The following is a 20,646-nucleotide window of genomic DNA, read 5'->3' as shown; positions in this document are numbered from 1 at the left end:
TCGATTAATTCTTAAGGATGGGTGACGCACCCTAAGATAAATTTGGATGCTATCACATTTTATACACACTCACAAATTAGATATTAATTTATCCTAATTTTAAACCATAAACATTTCGTGCAAATAGCTTATTTGTTAGAAATTTAGCCAACATATTAAAATAAGGGTATATAAATTCAAAATTCAGGGGCACAAGTCGTCAATACTCCATATTATGAAGGGCATCCAAGTCAAACAAAAAATATGGCGAAACCCTTCTCTTTTGTTTTCAGTGTTCTCCTTTGTTGTAGGGTTTAGGTTTATAGTCCCCGCTGCCCTCGTTGCTTGACCGCTTCGAATCTCCACCCCGGCCTTTCTACACTCCGCTTGGAACATCCGAGAAACGTACAGCAGAACTGCTCCAACGATTACGTATTTCCGGCGCCTCTGCTAGAGCTAGGTCATGCTCCAACTTTACCGGAGCAGTAGCTCCATAGAGTGGAAGCCGTCGCCGGTGGTGGCTCTTGCCACCAGCGCCGACGACTCCCAAGTCGCCGCCGCCCGCGAAGACGGCTCGCTCGAGATTTGGCTCGTCTCCCCCGGCTCCGTCGGCTGGCACTGCCAACTGGTACTCGTTACTCATCTGTTTTCCGTCTAATATGTCTGGTGTCGCTGTGATGCACTTTTTTTTAGGTTTAGAGTTACTTGAAAATTCACCAATTTGGATTGGATTGTTTTTTAACGCAGACGATACATGGAGACAGCGAATCGAGAGTTTCATCCCTTGTATGGTGCCGGTCCCGCTCAACCTTCTCGCCGACCGGTCGGTTGTTTTCTTCTAGTATCGATGGATCGATATCGGAATGGGACCTTTTCGAGCTGAAACAGAAGGTATATCAGCGCTGCGTCTCGTAGTAAAACTTGCACAGGGTGTTGTCGTTTGGCATTTTAGTTTTCTTAGTCAGTTGGTTTCTCTAGTATGTTCCATATTAATTACAAAATGAAAAAGGATCAGAAAATTGTATCATAAAATAGATTGAAGGGAGATTCGATTTTTGCAAGTACATTAAATGAGAATGCTGTGAAATACTTATAATTGGTTAGAATCTATCTACACTATAGTTGTCAAAAGGTGGGAGGCCCAAATTAATGTTTGGGGCCTAGGTGGAGGCACAATGCGAAGCGTGAGCCTCAGGCACATGAGGTGCATGTTTATTCAAAATGCTTATAAAATACTTGCATACTATGCTTTTCAATCTGTGTAAGGATGTAAATGCAAACTCGTAAAATCATAAATGACAACTAACCAACCCTATAATAACAACTAATGTTATTACATAAAAAAATATTAGTTTCCTCTAACTGCAAGAGAGATTAGAAGAAAGACAAAATTATAGCAGAACACACTGCAAAAACAATTATGGGAAAATGATTAGTTTCTTCTGTTTACTTTTGCTCTTCTAATTTCATTTGCGATTAGAAGAAAGAAAAAAAAATTACAGCAAAACACACAACACAAAAAGTTACAGAAAAACAATTAGTTTCTTTTAAATTGCAAAAGAAATTAGAAGAGAAAAAAAATCAGTAGATCACACAATGAAAACATTTGTGTCTTAGCAATTAGTTTATTCAAAATTGCAACATAAATTAGAAGAAAGAAAAAAAATAGAGTAGAACACATAGTGAAAAACAATTATAGCAAAGAATTAGTTTCTTCTAAATTGCAAAAGAAATTAGAAGAAAGAAACAAAAATGAAGTAGAACACTGACGTGACTAGTTCTCTAGTGAGTGAACATCACTACCAAAGGATCCCGGTGAATGGGAGATCTAGTGGACCTCTGGCTTATACCACTAGGTTTTCCTTTCACCAATATACAAGAATATGCAATCAGATCAACAAGAAATAAGATCTAAAATGAAAAATGGTCTCTATCTCTCTGTCAAACTCTTCTTCGGTTGAGGACTAGCAATGGGCTTTCCTTTTTTTTTCCTTTATTCACACTCTGACTGAAGACAGATCTTAAGGGAACTCTGTCCATTTTATCTGAGTCCTGATCTTCTTCCAGATTACTCTCTTCTGGATTTTCTCCAGGTTCAGGCAATCTTTCTGGTGCCGAAACTTCCTGACCCCCTCTAGAAAAAGATGCACCAATCCCTAAATAGAGTTTTAACGCACTTATATATACTAGTAATGCGCCTCATGCACCTTGAGCCTTGTGCCTTGCATGAGGTGCACACCTCATGCGCCTAAGCAGCGCCTCAAGCATGGCGCTGTGGCTCAGTGGTGATGAGGTGCACAGAGCTGCCTTTGTCAAATATGATCTACACCTGAAGATTACAGAAGAGCCCTTATAATAAGAATTCACAGTTCAAGGCAGTTGTTCAATTCCTATTTATGAGGCTTGATTTTTCTAAGCATTGTCTTTCATGCATGGGTGTTTTACTTTTATGTTTTTTTTACTCTGTTCCCTCTCTTTTGATTTTAGTTATTGTTTGCCTTATCCTGCAACTTTTTGCAGATTGTGCTAGACTCTATTGGAGTCTCCATTTGGCAGATGGCTGTAGAGCCATATAATGGTTTATTGACCCATACAGGGGACAAGCCCATCGCAAATGGACATGCTAATTATAGAATGGGTGAACATGATGATCATGAAACAAGTGAGAGTGAAGATGATGCTGACTCAGTTGAGCTTCATGAACAACAAAGCAATGAAGATATGAATTTAGCAATTGCTTGTGATAATGGTTTGTTGCGTCTGTACAGTATTTCTGACTCAGAAAAGTTGACATACATTAAATCATTTACAAGGGTCAGTGGTGAGATTGCTGCACCTTTTGTTTGAATGACTGCTTTGTTATTCATTTCTTATATCATGCAATGATTACTCTTTTCATATTATTATTTTCAGGTCGTGTTCTAAGCGTGGCATGGAGTCTTGATGGGAATTTGATATATTCAGGGAGTAGTGATGGGTATGTATACCTTTCAGATAAACTATGTGACTGATTGCAATTATTCTAAACTCTTAAATTAAGTTTAGAATCATCTGAACAAATTTTACATTTTGGTTGAAATGCTTAACCTCCGAGCACTTTGTGTACAGGTTCATTAGATGCTGGGATGTTAAACTGGCTCATGAAATCTATAGGATAACTGTTGGGCTTGGAGGTTTGGGTAGTGGGCCCGATGTTTGCATCTGGTCATTACTTGCACTGAGGTAAAGTCAATACATTTTTCTTTTACTGAATATTCTTGTACTTTCTCTCTATTTGCATTGCTTTTTGTTATAGGTTGTTGATCTAGTTGGTGGTGATCCAAAAATTTTCCTGGTTCAGGTGTGGGACTCTTGTTAGTGCAGATAGTACAGGTAGTGTTCACTTTTGGGACAGTCAGCATGGGACCCTTCTGCAGGCTCATTCTTATCACAAAGGTGATGTCAATTCTCTAGCAGCAGTTCCTAGCCATAACAGGGTGTTTTCTGCTGGTTCTGATGGACAGGTATTAGATATTTGTTCTTTTTGCAATGATGAATGAAGTTAAATGTGTTTGTGATACTTTTGGAATTACATGGAAGTAGAGAGGGCCGATGGGGCACAAAATGGTGAGCAAACTTGTATGGCTATCCAAAGTTGTATGAAGGATATTCTAGGTCTAGACAGTGTAAATTACAATGTTAACTAGGGAGTTGCTATTGCGTGTGTGTGCGCACGCACGTGAGAAGTTGGGGGGGGGGGGGGAGAGGTGGGTATGTTATGCTCAGCATTTTAACAGTTAAATAACCTTTTAAACAAAATTTTGACAGAAAAACACAATTGTAATGATTTTTAAAGTTCCTGTTGGTCAATTGATAAAATTAGAAGTTGAAAATAAATTTGGAAAACACTCTGGGGCTGTTTAGTTGTGGAACATGACTTCCGGTTTTCTGTCTCCAATTTTCTATAAAATCTGTAGTTTTCATTTGTCATGTACCCCTGTTGGAAGTGGTTAGGGCAGTGAATAGTTGCAGAAGGGTAGTTAGTGCAAAGAACGGTTGTACTTAAATAATGGCTTAGGTGGATGTACTTTCTGGAATTCTGGCGCCACATGGGTTTGTTGGATCAGTATATAAACAACTGATCACACCCAAATTGAGATCATGGAATATGAATTGAGATCTCTTTTTCCCACCTAAACTTCTCTCTCTCTCTCTTTCTCTCGATGCTTCTCCCTCATTCTCTGTTCTTCCAATTCTCCCTCCAATTCTCCTATATCTCCCTCCCATTCTCCCAAATTCTCATCACAACTGGTGAGAACAATTGGTCAGAATTCCGATTCTGACGTCATTTTCCAAAGAAAATTTGGAAAATGCGTTCAAATCTTAGAAATACAGAAACTATTTTCCAATTAGAAAATTAGAACATATGTTCAAAAAAGGGGAGAGGTTTTAATTTCTTTTATGTAACTTGTGTTAGAGAAGGAGATGGATTATTTGTGAAATTTTTTTGGAAAACTGTGTTTTCCAAATCTCCAAATTACTAAGAAAAACAAAATTGATTTGAGTTGTTTGCCAAGTTTAGTTGAATTTTGGAAAACCTTGTTTTCCAAATCTCCATTTTCCATTTGGATTTTTTTTTTTTTTTTTGGTTTACGAACAAGTCTTCTAGTTTCTCATATTTGGTGGAGTAATTTTATGGAAAAATGGGGTTGTTTTCCCCAACTAAACAGCCCCTCCAAAGCTTAGTATTTTTTTATGTAATAGGTGAACAATAGAGAAATGTCTTTATGGGCGAAACTTTTAAGAAAATTTCTATGGGTACAACTCTGCTTGTGCCCAACAAATTGTATTTTAACACATCAGACTATGCCTCACAGTTTACTTATTTGTCTGTTTGTAACTGAGAGAGTAGAGTAAGTGAACTAATAAATAAACAAACTCTTTATGGGGCTTACTTTTTCTGTATTACGGAGAAAAAACAATAAAACATGACTGAATTACCTTACTATTAAAAAAAAAAGACTGAATTGCCTTACAAGAATAATAATTTCAATTGACTTGCCATTTTGTATTTGTAGGTTATACTCTACAAGCTCTCTAATGACTCTGTGGCTTCTGGTGAAGAAAATTCCCCTGCAAAAATGATGAAGAGATGGGTATATGTTGGTTATGTCAGGGCTCATTCACATGATGTGAGAGCCTTGACAGTTGCAGTGCCAATAAGTCGAGAAGGTTTTTCAATGACTTCTATTAGATTGTATTTAGATTTTGTCTGCTTTTTGTTGTATTGCATCAGCTTTCTTTCAATTTCTCGAGTGCTTATTTGGTTGCACTAATAAATAATTTCACTGTTCCTTAATTTAATCAAAAGTTGTCTATTTATAGATAAGAAAATTCAAAATTTTTGTTACCTTTGAACCAAACAGGGTTTGGAACTCTGAATTTTAACTTATGCAATAATTAATTGGAATGATAGCCTGTGAAATTTAGAGCTTTTTGAAAAATTTACACATATATTGTCTGCATCTGCATTTTAGTTCCTAACACATTTAATTATCTCATTTATGTACTGCCAAACAAAAAATGCTGAAATTGATATTTTTGGGACTGATAACTGGGCCTAATCATATTTTTTTCCTGGCAGATCTATTGCCTGAGGAAAAGGGGAAAAGAGCTCGTGGGGTGGAGAAGCCAATTGCTTTTAGTTACCACAAGTGGGCCCATCTGGGGGTTCCTATGCTTATATCAGCTGGTGATGACACTAAGCTCTTTGCATATTCTGCCAAGGAGTTCACCAAGTTCTCTCCCCATGATATTTGCCCTGCACCACAGAGAGCACCCATTCAATTGGTGGTGAATACTACATTTGACCAGATGCCATTGGTCCTAGTACAGGCTTCTCATTGGTTGGATATTCTTTCTGTTCGAGTAAAAGGTGGTGCTGTTCCTGGTACTTCTGGTGGTCTTGCAACAACAGATTTACTGGCCCGTGTTAAGAGTAAGGCATCTCGAAAGATTATTTGCAGCACCATTTCTACTTCAGGGTTGCTTTTTGCTTACTCTGACCATGTGAAACCCAGTCTGTTTGAGTTAAAGAGGTCTGAAGTTGGAAAACGTGCATTGACTGTTAACAAAAGGCAGCTTCCTTTAGGTCTACCATTTGCTCATTCCTTGATTTTCAGTTATGATTCTTCCCGGTTGATAATTGCAGGAAATGATAGAAGGATATATGTAAGTCTTCTTTTTCTGCTTAATTTGTTTTTCCGTACTCTTTTTCCTTTTTCTCTTTGGCAGTCATCATTTTTATGCCATAGGACATAGGCCCTGGGATCTGTCCTCTTTTATTTCTTGTTGGGGTTGGTTGTTGATCTTTGAAGTTTTTATTAGGCTTGAAGATCAGGTGAGAGTTTGTGTTTGATTCAAGTGCGGGCTGATATCAGACATTTGTATGCACATCTACCTATGTTTATCACCCTGTAGTTTGTAAGGAATGTTTAGTTGTTTATTATTCTTTCCAGATGAGTGCAGGGGGTGAGAATATTACATTTATGCATTAATCTGCAGTCTCTCTTTTTAGTGACAATTTGACTTCAAAAAGATTTGCCTCCCCTAATTTGGATGGTATGAAATTAAGAAGCATGATTATGGAAACAAGACATGGGATAAGACATGATGTCATGCACCAGCATTTTTTGTTTGAAAAAATTAGGCCACAATTCAGCAAGGAGACAATTAATAAATAATATTATTTTTTTTGTAAAATTTTTGTTTTATATGTATATATTAGGGTTTCTTCATTTTTTATGCTCAAGATGCCCCCCCCCCCCAAAAAAAAAAAAAGAAAAAAAAGAGGAGAAATATATATAAATTAGATAAAACAGTTATGTTAAAAGCAAGCTTAAGTGCAAAGTGCACAGCTAGTGCCTTTTCTTGTGAAAGTGAAGTGTGAATGAGAAAGCACAACTTAAGCACTTGCTTTTTTGTTAAGCTAAGCACAAGGTGCACTTATTTATTTATTTTACTGTTTTATAGGTAAAAAAGAGTTGTTACCGTGTACTCTAATTATATAAATATCTTGGAGTGCTATTGAAAAGTATCTGGTCATGATTTTTTGACATGGGGTGTTGTTGCTAATATAGCTAGAGTTGAAGAGTCTAGATTTAATATTAGAAGCAAAGGAGGCAATGGAACAATTGGAATACCAACTTCAACTTCTGGTTCTTGGCTTCTGGTTGAAGAAGTCAGCTAGATGACAATGGTCAAGAAGATGATGAGAACTATTAACTCCAATGATGAAGATATGACTTTCTTAATCTAGAAAAAAATGTTGAAAATGAATTATAAGACCCTCTTTTTTTCTCTTTTAGCATTTTTTTGCCTTGATAATATTATATAGTTGTAGTCATTACATTATCTCTTAACATTTGTGCTTTGTTCTGATTGATAACAAGCTTGTGCTTTGGACCTAAGCTCTAGAAGGCCATTGCGCTTGAGATGCTCTTAGAGCTTTAAAAACAGTGAGAGAAAATATTTCGTGAAGTTGGGGGGTTTTAGATGTTAAGATATTCGTGCATTTGAAAAGACTAAATTAAATACTCTTAAAGGAGGGAGGACTAATATTAATTAATCCTTATTGTGTTTAATGTTATAACTGGTTTATAATTAATTTGTTTATAAAGTTATAATGTGGTTCTGATTTGTTGTAAGCGATGGATACACATCTCCTAATGTTTGAGAAGGTTTGTTCCTTGAAAACGAGGAAAATAATTGTTGGAGATTCATGCACAAAATGTATTTAGGATTTTTATTTACATAGACAACTTAGAAGATAAGAATTTTATTCTGTATAATTTTGTTTTGTAATTTAATTATGATTCCTAATTGTTCAGTTATGTGAGTACATACTACCTCACAATCTAAAGATTATTTAGTTTTGAAATCTGGTTGAACATATTGGAAAAAAAAGTGTGAATGCAATGCCCCCCCCCCCCCCGGCGGGGGGTTGGGTCTCCCTCTTTCTTTTGTGTCAGTTTGATATATTTTTGTTTTTTCTTCATGAAGCATACTTTTATATGAGATCTATTAAGGAGTGAGTTGATAATTTTTGACACATTGAGGCTATGATGGATTTGCGTGAGTGATTTTAGCTTATTGGACTTTTCATCAACCTTCAGGTCGTGGATGTGGGAAATGCCGAACTTGTATGTACCTTTACACCGTGTCGGAGGGAGCACGCTGAGGAATTGCCACCTTCTGAGCCTCCCATAACAAAAATGTTTATCAGTTCTGATGGGCAATGGCTAGCTGCCATTAATTGTTTTGGGGATATTTATGTGTTTAATCTGGAGATACAAAGGTGTGAATCTAACTATATGACATCTATTTGTAAATTTTTTCATCTGATTTTTTGTGCTATTTGCAACATTATATATTGATGATATGTTTCTTCTCTAAACTTGTCATTCCCAACAATTACATGGTGATAATATATTGATGTTTAGAGATGGGGATGCCATCAATTTTTTTCCTTATATTTACTGAAAGGTATATATGTAGAAATACACCACAATTTAGTTAATGTGTTCCCAAAAATGTGGATAAAATCTTCAAATTAGTTACTATTTACCTTTTTGTCTGTACATCTTGATGGAAAAATTGCTAGAACAACTCATGGTTTTACCCATTGAATAATCTCTGTTCAGTTATGATGTGTCTGGCCAATTGGAATCTTCAAGTGGCACTTAAGAAGTTGAGATGGTAAATCAAATGCTGTGCACCTTCCAACCAAACTTAATATTTTGTTTGTCTGTGACTTATTTTTCTTCCTGTTGATGCTTTCTTTATCAATTTTGAATTTTAAACGATATCATACTTAATACACTTATCACATGCATTGCGTGTGCTCAGCACCCCTCTGAGAAGCGTGAAAACCTCATAAAGGGTAGTGTTCCCATTTTGGACACGGTAAGATTTTGGAAACTCTTAAGAAAAATTTCAGAAACAAGGGCTTGCTTGGTTGTAGAAAACATTTTCTAATTTTCCAACTCCAATTTTCTATTGAATGATTGAATCTCCAATTAGGTAATAATAAACTCAATTTCTAATTTTTCAACTTTACACTAGGAATTGGATAATATCAAAAAGGTGTTTTTCTAAATTTTATGGAAATTGAGTACAATTTGTTTTCAAAACATAACAGGCATGTTTAGTTGTAACATTGGAATTGAAAAATTATAAAATGTTTTCTACAACTGAACAGGGCCTAAAAGTTTCCTATTGTTTTATAAAATATTTGAAAACACTAGGGAAATTTCCACGAGATGTTTATGAGTTCTTTTGTAATCTTTGAAAATAAAAATGGGTCTCTTCGATGGTATGTAGAGTGTATTTTACTGATGATGTTGGTTAAGAAAAACAAGCTGATGGTGAAGGGGATTAAATGACTATTTTTGTGTTTCTCATGTTATTACCAATGATTTTCTATTATTATTGTAGTTTTTCTGGACATTATTCAGAAATATTATGGTTAATGATATCCTTAGATAAAGTAGTCTTGTATTTTTGTTTTTTTTTTTTGGGGGGGGGGGGGGGGGGGTTAAGTCTTAAATCATGTTTTTTAAATGGTATGATAATTAGATTATTATAATTTTTATATATATTTATTGAGTTCCCTGAACGTTTTTGTATCTTGCTGTTTTAGATGTAACCTTTTCACATTTCATTACATGTTATGTTTCATTTCCCATTACCTGTTCTGTGCAACGTAGCACCTACTATATATATATTATATATATATATTATGTAAGACATTAGTATGACTAATTTCATATTTGAACCCTTTTTATATCTCTTCTTTGTTTTTAATGTGATTGTCACAATAAAAACGCCAATTTGCATCATATATAAAACAATAGTATGGGTGGAACGTTTTTTATGTGATGGAGGACTTAGAAGTATTCCCTTTGGACCATCAATGGTTTCTTCATTTGATTTTTTTATTGTGGAATGCTGATCTGGGTGCTTGAAAGTAATTCCCGAGCTTCCAACTGAGAAGCCAAATTCTGTTTTAATCTACTTCTAGGCGAATAATAAAAACTTAGTTTACTTCAACCAAGTGTTTGTTTGGGAAGAATTATTCTTATTTATCCTTTAGTATTGAGAGAAGTTTTTGTTATGGTATCACTTAATTTATTTTTGAGATTGAAAATATTGAACAGTGGATAAATATTTGTTAATAGGTTATCCATAATGTACCCTGTTAAACTCTTTACAATGCCTTTGTGTGTCAAGCACCTGTCTTTACCATGCTTCATGTGTTTCAGCATATAAAATTATATATGCTTTGTGGCACAGGCAGCATTGGTTCATATCTAGATTGGATGGTGCCTCTGTTGCAGCTGGTGGGTTTAGTCCTGGGAGCAGCAATGTGCTTATCATCTCCACATCTTCAAACCAAGTGTATGCCTTTGATGTGGATGCCAAACAATTAGGTGAATGGTCATTGCGTCACACATTCGTTCTGCCCAGGAGGTATCAAGAATTCCCTGGAGAAGTTATCGGGCTTTCATTCTCACCATCCTCAAATTCGTCTTCAGTTATTATATACAGTGCCAGGTGATCATCTCTTTAATTCTTTTACAAAGATGTGGCTGTTTCTGTTAGGTTGCATTTTTTGTTTTGTTGTTGTGCCATTATAGGATGTAGGGAAAAAAGAAATCAAAATTTACTGTTATGCTGCAAGTTTGAAGGGTAGTATTTAGTATTCCAAGGACAGGTGTATGGTTCACAAATTGTTTGGGTTAAAACCAATGTTAAGAGAACCAGACTGGAAGGGAAAAATATGAGGAAGAAAGGATAATGGAAAAAGAGGGGGGAAAGAAGGGAGGAAAAATCAATGTTCTAATATTTTCTGGTATCACTGTTCTCCTTCATCCAAATCAATAAAATGGCTTGGAACAAAAAGACAGAATGAGTCTCTTTGGCATGGTCCCCCCCCCCCCCCCCCCAAAAAAAAAAAAAAAACACCCACCCACGCACACAAAGAAGTCCTGAGAAACACTTATGGGTCTGTAACGACCTTTGTATTTACATGGTAATGGACGGGCCCTCTCTTTTAATACTATGGTAGCCAGCAAAAGGATAGGCTTTTCATTTAACTTTTTTTATGAGATTTGTCACGCTGCTGCTTATGTTATTTGTGAGCAGGCGAAAAATACGATAGATGACTAAATGATGAAGCTCGATATAATATTGGCCCATTTCCTCCAAAAGGATCTCATTGGTAGAAGACAAGTTGAGATGTCCTTTCTTGGAAAGGAAAATAATCTCTGCTTAGCAAAGATTATGGGGACTGAACTGTGGGGGCACATCTTGTTCTCGTGGATGGCATATTTATCATCATAGTCCTAATATTAATAAATATTAGTGACCAGATACTGATGTTTAATTTTTTCCTTTGCTTTGCTTCAGGGCAATGTGCTTGATTGACTTCGGGATGCCAGTTGATCGAGATGACGACATTGACTTGGTAAATGGTTATGATCCATCCTTGAAGAAATTACAAAATCCTCCCATTAACGGAAGATTGAAACGGAAAATAAAACACCAAGAAGATACTCTGCACAAAACTAGAAAGAATTTTGAATTTTGTGCTTTCCGAGATCCAGTTTTATTTGTTGGACACCTCTCAAAAAATTCCGTCTTGATCATAGACAAGCCATGGATGCAAGTGGTAAAATCTTTAGATACCCCGCCAGTTCACAGACATATATATGGTTCATAAAACTGCTTGTTGTTCAAGTTGGTGTTTTAGCAGCTTGATAGGTAGGAGAGTTAAAATGTAGCTGCTGTTGATCCCCCCTTCTGCTCAATGTTCCCACCAAGGGGTCTAAAGCATGTTGTGTAATATGTTCTTATTACCAAAGCAAATTTTGTTTTATTAGTGAGTTGGGCGGGCATTTCTTTGTTCTCTCTATGCCTGATCCGGTAATATTTCCCAGTTTTTTGGTCCCATGGTGTAGAGATCTTTACACAGCAGCGAAAATGACTTTAATTTCCAATGCAAATTAAAACCCTCTCTTTCGATCACATCACAATATTTGGCTGGCTAATTTGTTTCTTCATTTTAGTCGTACCTAATGAAATTGAATTGGGAGTGTGAATGGTGGGTGGCGGTGGGCTGGTGTAGAGGCAGGTTTTGTTTTATACCACCATTTAGCGGTGTAAAGATAATGCGGGAAATCTCGTCTCGTGTGGTGGGGTTGAGATTTTGATTAGTATGGGTTTGGTATGTAAAGTTTGGTGGTGCCTAAATAATTTGCAAATGGTGATTGGTCGGTTGGGAGATGGTGTGCGTGTTTTGGTTGTTTTTGGCAGCGGCAATAGGTTGAGAGGTTTATGGCTGTAGTTGGTATTTGGTATTTGTTTTGTGGTTTGTTTGGAGTGTGAAGCAGGGGGAAATGATTTAAACTTTGAAGTTTATGATTTGTTGTAGGGTGATTTTTGTTACAAAATTAGGAATCTCCTGTATTACATTTTCGGAGTAGTATCTTGATTGCTCCCACCTTATTCGTTTTATGTAGGAAAAAAAAAAAAATTGAGGGTAGGAGGAAGACATTTTTATACTACTGTTAGCAATATTCTTTACATTGGGATACTAAACAATTAAATACTTTCTTATGTAAAGATAATGTTTCATCCCATTCTTCCAAGAGTCTAAACATGGTCTTAATTTTTAAAGCAATACTTAAGATGTAATAAGTGCATTTATTTTTAGATAAGATGTATTTATTATATCTTGTTTTTAATATTTTTAACAATTAATAGAATAATTTAAAAACCAAAAATAGTAAATAATAAATGTATTTCATTTAAAAGTAAAATGTATTTATTACATTTTATTATTCAATAACAAGGCAATGGTTAGTATTCATTCTTTTTATAATTTTATAATTTTTTCATTGATATTTAAAGGCACTCTTGTTTACTTAAGAATATTCTAAAAAAAATTCAGTTTCTAATTTCAATTCCCTAAGTTATCACAAGAAAAAATCATTATCCTCTTTAAAGATAATCGTTAATATATACTAAATGTATCTTATGTTGAATTAAAGTGTATTTGTTATATTTTATTTTTAATTTAAAAATACTCTTATTGGTGAATGATAAATATATTGTATCTTGTAACGTTTTATTAACTAATAAAATTATTTTAAAACTTAAAACAATATTGGGTACACATTTTCTTAAAACAATACACCTCTTTTTAAATGATGGGCATATATCAAAAAAGTTATACATACATTATATATATATATATATATATATTATATTCTTAAAATAAAAAATAAAAAATTAATGAATATTATTGCTCAAATGCTATAAAGATGAACGGTGCAAGAATGAAGATAGATGACTATTATCTTGAATACCGATAAATAGATTTTGATTTATCTGTTGACTTCGATATGATTTGTGTATGTATTTACATTCCAATTAAAATCAACTAAAAGACCTTAATAAACATACATAACGGTCAAGTAAATAATTTCATATTCAATATTAAATTTAGTTTACAATATAAATGTTATTATTCTTTGGCTCAGCAACAAAATAAAGTCCATGAAATTTTTAGGTCTTTGGTTTAATTTACGTTGTTAGTTCGATGCTCAGTGTTCCGTTTCTATGTTCGATTGCTCTATTGATTGGGTGATTTTTGTAGATTTATGTTTAATAAATATTTTTTATATTAAAAATTATATTTATTTACATTTTTATTCGCATTTTTATTTTATACTTTTTTTGAAAAATGCCATTTCCCATTTTCGTTGCTATGCGTCATAAGTTGTTACTCCACCTAGGAGAGGAGAGAGAAACAAATGAGAGATTTAATAAAAGAGAAAAAGAAAAATGAAAAAAAATCTTTTGAAGTATAAAAGTATTTTAGTTCAATTTTAATTTTTAACTAAGATTAACTAACAACAAAAAAAATTTATAACACATAATATTAAATTTTAAGAATAGTGATTATATTTTTCTAAATATAAAAAATAATTCTTATAATTATCTTAAATGTAGTAGTAACACTACTAATTATTTCACAGTAATATCAAAGTCTCTCTTCCTCCCTCCCAAAGGCCACTGGCCACGTACGGCTGATATCGTTAGGTTAGGTATGCAATTAAGGCTTTTGTCTGCAACTTACTGGCTTTACAATACACAGAGAGTACCAACGAAGACAGAAGCTCTACAAGACATTAACATTGCAATTCCACATGAATGTGATGATGGTGCTGTCTTTTTCTGCACCATGTTATACATATATGTGCCTGCAGTATTTACATAGCGAGAGAGAGAGAGAGAGAGAGAGAGGGGTTTGGTTTGGTTTGGTTTGGTTGGGCATGGGTCGTAGTATCATTGTCCAAGTCAGTACTCTCCAAGATACGGGGTCTAAGCTGCAAAGATTTGGTGGGCTTACAATCAAAAACAGATTCAATCAACACCTTACTTTGCATGCTAATATGACTAAGGCCGCTCGTGTCCCGTACATTTATATGTTTTGAAGTTTAGGATATTGTGTTGACATGTTGATCTAAAAAGACAAAATTTAGCTCTAGTGAGTAGTGACGACGGTGGTGTTTTAAATTTCAGTTTTATGTCCAATCCACTTCACTCAATTTACGTCGTTTCATCTACACGTTCTAAGTCAAAGGTTCCAAATTTGACAGATGAGAGTTTGGAACCACCATCCCGTTACCAAAACAATCAGGAAAGGATCAAATTTGTCTAATTTATAACATAGAAAGTCAAAAAAGTTACAGGGAAAAGTGAGTATTTTTTTGTCAAAGATAATTAGATTGAAAGCATTCCATTGTTTAACTTGACAAATGAATGGGGGACCCACGTCAATTTTCTAGGATTTCCAGTCCTTACTGACTTAAATTTCACGGCCAAACTTCACAAACATATGTCTCGGTCTATCGGCGCTGCACTGGCAGAGCAGCTGTCAAGCATACCATCTTCCAGATACCTTTGGATATATTTATATAAGGTGGTTAGTTTGTGCAATTTCCACTTTATATAATGGGACCCCCCTTTGTTTGGCTTGCTTTTAGGTTTTACTCTTTCCCTTGTTTGAAACCATAATTAGGCATTAAAGTTCACTCTTTTAGTTCGGGTGGGTTGAAATGAGTGATGATGATCGAAAGTCCACCCTCAATTAATTAAAGGCGAATCTTGAGGACATGATTAAGTAATATAGTCGGAGTAAGTTGTACTTAGATTTTCGCTCGTTTGGGTAATTTGTGTGAATATTACATGATGTTGTCGTTTAGAAATAATTTTATGATTTAATTTTTATGTTGAGACACCTTTTTCTACATTAATTAATGTTATTATTTTAAAAATTAATTTAAATTAAATTAAAATTTTTAAAAAGAACAGATGTTGCCTGCTGGCACTTGATTTTTGGCAATGGGGCCGAAAACAACCAAACCCATGGATGGGTCAATTTTTCTAGTCTCAAACCAATTGGTTCGAGATTTTTGAACCCATCGGTGGGTTATGAAAATCGATAGGTCAGGGAGAAGGAGTAGAGACAAAATAGAGAGAAGAAAGATGGGTTTTGCGGCAATGATTTGAGGCAGATAGAGCATATAGAGGCAGTAGTGGCCGAAGGTAAGAGTAAGAGTGTGGTCGACAGAGGTTAGGGTTTTAGAGGTGGAGGGGATGGGTTGAGACAGAGAACGAAAAGGAAGTAAGGGGGCGTCAATGGTGATGACTGTTTCACAATCCCTTCTTTTCTCTCTCTCTCTCTCTCTCTCTCTCTCTCTCTCTCTTCATTGTAAGTCGCTGCTGGTTTGTCGGCAATTGCAACCATCTATATGCATATTCTAGTTGACAAAAGGGACAACTAGAACAACACCATTAATTAAATTATATTTAGTTTTTAGTTAAATTTAATTAACGGTACTATTGATAAAAAAGAATTCATGAGCAAGTTCAAAAATATTTCTAAATTGTACGGGGTGTCTTGGACAATGATCCAACCCACAGGGGGATTGAGTGCAATATATAACGCATTTGCTTTTAAAAAAGTGATTGTTTTTATATAATTTTTGTAAATAACATGTCGCCAACATAATATAACAATAAAAAGGTTTGCAAATACGAATTATTGTAATAGATTTTTGTTTTCCAATAAAAGAAGAACTTTTGCACAAAAATTCTATATCAATGGCCTTGACTTCTTATTTTAGCTCAACTTTTGACAAAAAAAACATTGGGAGGTGGGGGGGAATTAATTAAGATTTGGCGTGGTAAATGCTTGCTACAGTGCTACCTACCAAAGGTTAAAGAAGATGGATGGAAGATTCCTATGCATGGGATCTGCAAACCTGCCTTAAACTGCGGATTCAAAGCGGCTGTCTTCTGTTAAAATTTTGTTTTAGACTGTGCAATTTGTTTGCTTTGATCCTTATCCATTGTTGTTCACACACAGTTTTTGCCATCGTTTCCATATTACTATTTGCTGCTCATTGGTATTTGCACACTCTTCTTTATTCCAGAATGCATGTGCAAAAGGCTCCTTCTCGATAAGCTTCCACAACATTAACAAGTAAATTTAAATCTCCTTTTGATTGCTCTTACAAAAATACAGTTACATAAATACAAGTAATTAGCAAATTAGAGATCCAGATTTAATACGTTATTATAATATTTCAATTCGATTCTCTAAGTAATAAAACTTAAGCTTTAATTTGAAAATGGGTGTTGAAGATTTTCTGTATATATGGGTATGTGTAAAATCGTTTTCTTGTAATATATATATATATATATTGTTAAAAAAGACAAAAAAAAAAAAAAAAGACTATTTACTTACTCTCCGTGATGGCCATTCACACACGTGGAAATCTTCAATTATTGAGCCAGAAAGAGTTGAAAAACCAGAAGCTCTTGTCCCAATTTTTGCAAATGTGGACAAATGTTTCTATCAGCATTGGCAAAGGTTTGGTGCGAAATATTATATATAAAGGATAGGCTATGATTTAATTCATGTGATTTGTACAGAAAAATGCGTACCTTTATGATTAATTATTCAAAGCATAGATTAAATCCAAATATGTGGCCTTCAATATCGGGACTTGTAATTACTGGTATAAGATATCATAACAGTGAGAGAGCCCCTGGGAGAGAGATTGGTGGGAAAAATGAAGCAGTAAGGATTTGCCTCTATCGATCCCTGAACACGCACACTCTCACACATATCCATGTCACTGTCCAGGACGTGGATTTCTCTTTTTCTTAGGATGGAAACAGCTCAAGAAAAGATTTTGAAGGAATCCCACCACCCCAAAAATCAATAATTGTAAGAGAACTATATATGGATCACATTCTCAGTGAGTAGCTGTCATTTGATGCTGGGCTGTTACATTTGGTCCCTTTTGGAGGACAATGATGCCTGTCAGTATCAAGTTTCATCAGAGATCTCTGGATCTGTTTTAAGCTCCAAACAAAAAAAGTAAAAAGAAAAGAAGATATTTTTTTTATATAAAAATATCAATATAAACTCATCATTCTGTATAAAGAAGTAAATTTGTTTACGTGGGCTTACTCTGGGTGCAGTTTCCAAACATGGCCATGTGGGTTCTGAATATCGTAGCAAGGTTTATATTTGCCATAATCTGATGGGAAAGTTCTGTGATAATGGAAGGAGAATATGGAGCAAAGTCTGAAGCCGGATTTGATACACGGGGAGAAAAATATATAATAAAAAGTTACAACACACGAGATAAAGAAGAGAAAATATATTTTAGCATTTATGATCTCAGGTTGTTTCCTAGTGAATTGACAGGAACAGAAACAGCAGAAATAATGAAAAAGAAAATGAACAAGAGGAGGATCCTTGCATATCTACTGCCTTTTTCTTTGACATGGCCAAATTTCTCTCTCTTAGCAGCTGCAACAGCAGAGTAGAAAATAAAATACAATATTACTTTCCTCATTCCCACTTTCTTCCCTGCAAGCCATCTGCCAGCGGACACACCCAACTAGAGATACAGAGACAGAGAAACCCAATTTTAGGCCTAAGAAGCATTAAGCCACTGATCCTTAGAGATTGCAGCATATTCAATAAAATGCCTACCTGTGCTTTTCTCAAGAAGGTTTCCTTGAAGCAGAGGACTTGAGGAAGCCACACCTCTTCTGTAATGCAGATTTCCCCTGGAATCATTCACCAGTTGAGTATATAAAGTGGAGAGGAAGACACAGAGAATGGAGGTGGAAGATTTGGACCTTAAAGTGTGTTGCAGAAAAGCCTGGGGAATGGTTCATTGAATCTCCAGATGGGGAAAGAGCTTCATGCTTCTGTAGGAATATAACAAAGCCATTAACAAAATTCTCAAACACCAGTCAAGTTTTTATGTAATAGGCAGTGTGGAAGTTATGAACTTGCCTTGGAAAAGCTGAGGGTGCTAGTAGTTTCAACAAAATGAGAATGTTGTTGGTTCCCTTCTCTGCTTTTCTTCTTCTTCTTCTCTCTCTTTTTCTTTTGTTCAGATGCTGAAGAACCAAAATTCAAATACCCAGTTCCATCATCAAAGCAGTCATCTTCCTGGAAATTTGGGGGCCCAGATGATGCATCAGACACCATGGACAAGTCTTCATCTTCATAACTTCCCTCCACAGTTGCTGCTTTGTATCTGAACTCTTCACTGGCAATCCGACCACCGGCTTTCTGGAATTGATCTTCAGAATATGAAGATTGATCCAAGTACATTGTCCAGCCAGATTCACATCCACTACTGCACTCAGAAGTTGATATGTTCATTCTCAGCCTCCCTTTGCAAATGAACTCCAAGTGATTTCTCTTATGTAGGCTTCCTGCGACAACTGTTCCTCTATATAAGCTGAAAGAGAGAGTAGTGACTAGTGAGATTAGAAAAACCCAAAAGAACACTCAAATCCTAGACTATTTTTGTCTTTTGCTCTATACTTTCACCTTGTTATTTTATCTGTTTTGTGAATGACTCGAGCCTGCCAGTTGGCATGGCGTTGGACCTGTTGCTACTGAGAGAGAGAGAGAGAGAGAGAGAGAGAGAGAGATCATTGGCCATTGGCAAGTGGCAGTGGTAATAGTGACGAGAGATCATTGGCCATTGGCAAGTGACAGTGGTAATAGTGATGATTACAGATATTTCTGATTGGGAAAGGCGGTTCAACTTTCATCACCCTTGTGCAATGGCTAACTTGACGATGAGAACATTTTTCCTTTTTCTTTTCTTCTTATTATTTTTGTTTTTCTGACGACCCACGCTAACCTCGAATAGTAGAATAAAAAATTGTTACATTGTTGTTGTTGACGCCAACCAATGCACCATTTGAAGGTCCAAACTGTTATATATACGCCCCTATTTAAAAATTTATTCGCAACAAATTTGGTCATTGCATCTCTTGTGCTAAATAAAGAGCACAAGACATCAGGAGTCATTCAACCCTGTAAAATGGGCTGTATGAGTCTACTTCCAGAGTTTGGATTTAAGTGAGGAAATTGTTTTTGGAATTTTTCAAACACATCTGAAATGGCAACGCAGAGTTAAAATGGTTTGCAGATAGGAAGCAAAAAAGGGCTGAGAACAGTAACAGAAAATGTACATGTGATTGAATACTGTGACAAATTGGACAAAAGCCTCTCATATTTTCCTCAGCCTCTGGTGCTGGTGGGTTGCTGATTGGATCAAACTCTTGTTGCTAACAGAATCATTTTCCTCCATTCGTACAGTTAAATCACCATCAATCTAATCAGTCTTAATCCGCATCTCAGCACAGCAACTTCTAAACCCATCACGGATTTTCTTCCTCTGAGGCGGCAATTCAACAAACACGTTATGGGCTTTCTTCAAAGATTACAGTTAGAGTGTTCTTTTCACTCAACAAATCAAATGGAGAACAACTGTGACTGATCACCACAGCAATGGCTCAAGAAAGAGCAGAAATCTCGATTGAAGCAGAATGGAGATCTTCATGATTTGGATTGTTGTAGGGTTATGGGTGCAATGAAAAGCGAAGAAGGCGAACAAGATCGCTGGTATTGCAACAGTGAGAAGAGTGATAGGCTACTGGGTAGGGCCCCCAAATGACTCAGAATCGGACCCCAAACACTAAATCTCATGTGCAAATGTCCTGCAGTTGGTTGTGGCTCTCTCACCCCGTCTTTCTCATCCTTAAATCTCTCTGTGGGGTTCATCTGCTCAGACAAATTCATAATTCTCCATTTATAGTCGTAAGGTTGAAAGGTCAAGAGTTAACGGTAGAAGAAAGAATAAGTTGTTGAAGATCATAAATTCAAATTACAGAAAGAAACATTCTTTAGAATTTGGGGATCCATTTTATAAAAATAACTTTATTTGAGTTATAAAAATAATTATTTTTAATAGTTCAACACTATAAATTCTAAACTCTAAACCTTAAAATCATCTTTAAAAAGCAAAACTAAAATTAAAAAATTATGAGTTTAAAATAGTAAAAATAGTCTTTCTTAAAGCTTATTTGATTGTAAAAACACTTACAATGCAAGTTAAGTTTTTAAAAAGAATAATTTCACAAACCACAAAAATAAAATTAGAAAATCAAAATATAAAGAGTGAATTTTAGTTTTAAGTAAATTTTATAAGAGATATATATATATATATA

General features: G+C 35.2%; 2 protein-coding genes across 4 annotated transcripts; one reads left to right on the top strand and one right to left on the bottom strand.

Annotated features, from left to right (window-relative positions):
• Positions 1-283: 283 nt before the first annotated feature.
• Positions 284-11,968, top strand: LOC127800076 (WD repeat-containing protein PCN-like). The gene is made up of 11 exons (XM_052334492.1): positions 284-607; positions 727-870; positions 2,500-2,800; positions 2,893-2,956; positions 3,088-3,201; positions 3,320-3,482; positions 5,037-5,190; positions 5,603-6,189; positions 8,133-8,314; positions 10,312-10,572; positions 11,428-11,968. The coding sequence occupies exons 1-11, from the start codon at positions 443-445 to the stop codon at positions 11,738-11,740; spliced, it is 2,448 nt and encodes an 815-aa protein (XP_052190452.1). The 5' UTR covers positions 284-442; the 3' UTR covers positions 11,741-11,968.
• Positions 11,969-17,639: 5,671 nt separating this feature from the next.
• Positions 17,640-20,256, bottom strand: LOC127800051 (protein SOB FIVE-LIKE 5-like). Of its 3 annotated transcripts, none has more exons than XM_052334451.1 (5): positions 18,956-20,256; positions 18,410-18,863; positions 18,250-18,321; positions 18,101-18,177; positions 17,640-18,005 (listed from the first exon to the last, which is right to left on the bottom strand). In XM_052334451.1, the coding sequence occupies exons 2-4, from the start codon at positions 18,782-18,784 to the stop codon at positions 18,112-18,114; spliced, it is 513 nt and encodes a 170-aa protein (XP_052190411.1). In that variant the 5' UTR covers positions 18,785-18,863; positions 18,956-20,256; the 3' UTR covers positions 17,640-18,005; positions 18,101-18,111. The 3 variants fall into 3 exon arrangements, with proteins under 3 accessions (XP_052190411.1, XP_052190410.1, XP_052190412.1); XM_052334450.1 differs by having other exon boundaries at positions 19,609-20,255; XM_052334452.1 differs by lacking the exon at positions 18,956-20,256 and having other exon boundaries at positions 18,410-18,940.
• Between the last annotated feature and the right edge of the window lie 390 nt (positions 20,257-20,646).

Source organism: Diospyros lotus, chromosome 4 (assembly GCF_014633365.1).
Source record: "Diospyros lotus cultivar Yz01 chromosome 4, ASM1463336v1, whole genome shotgun sequence".
Taxonomy (NCBI): Eukaryota; Viridiplantae; Streptophyta; class Magnoliopsida; order Ericales; family Ebenaceae; genus Diospyros; species Diospyros lotus.
This window is presented reverse-complemented; position numbering and strand designations above follow the sequence as displayed.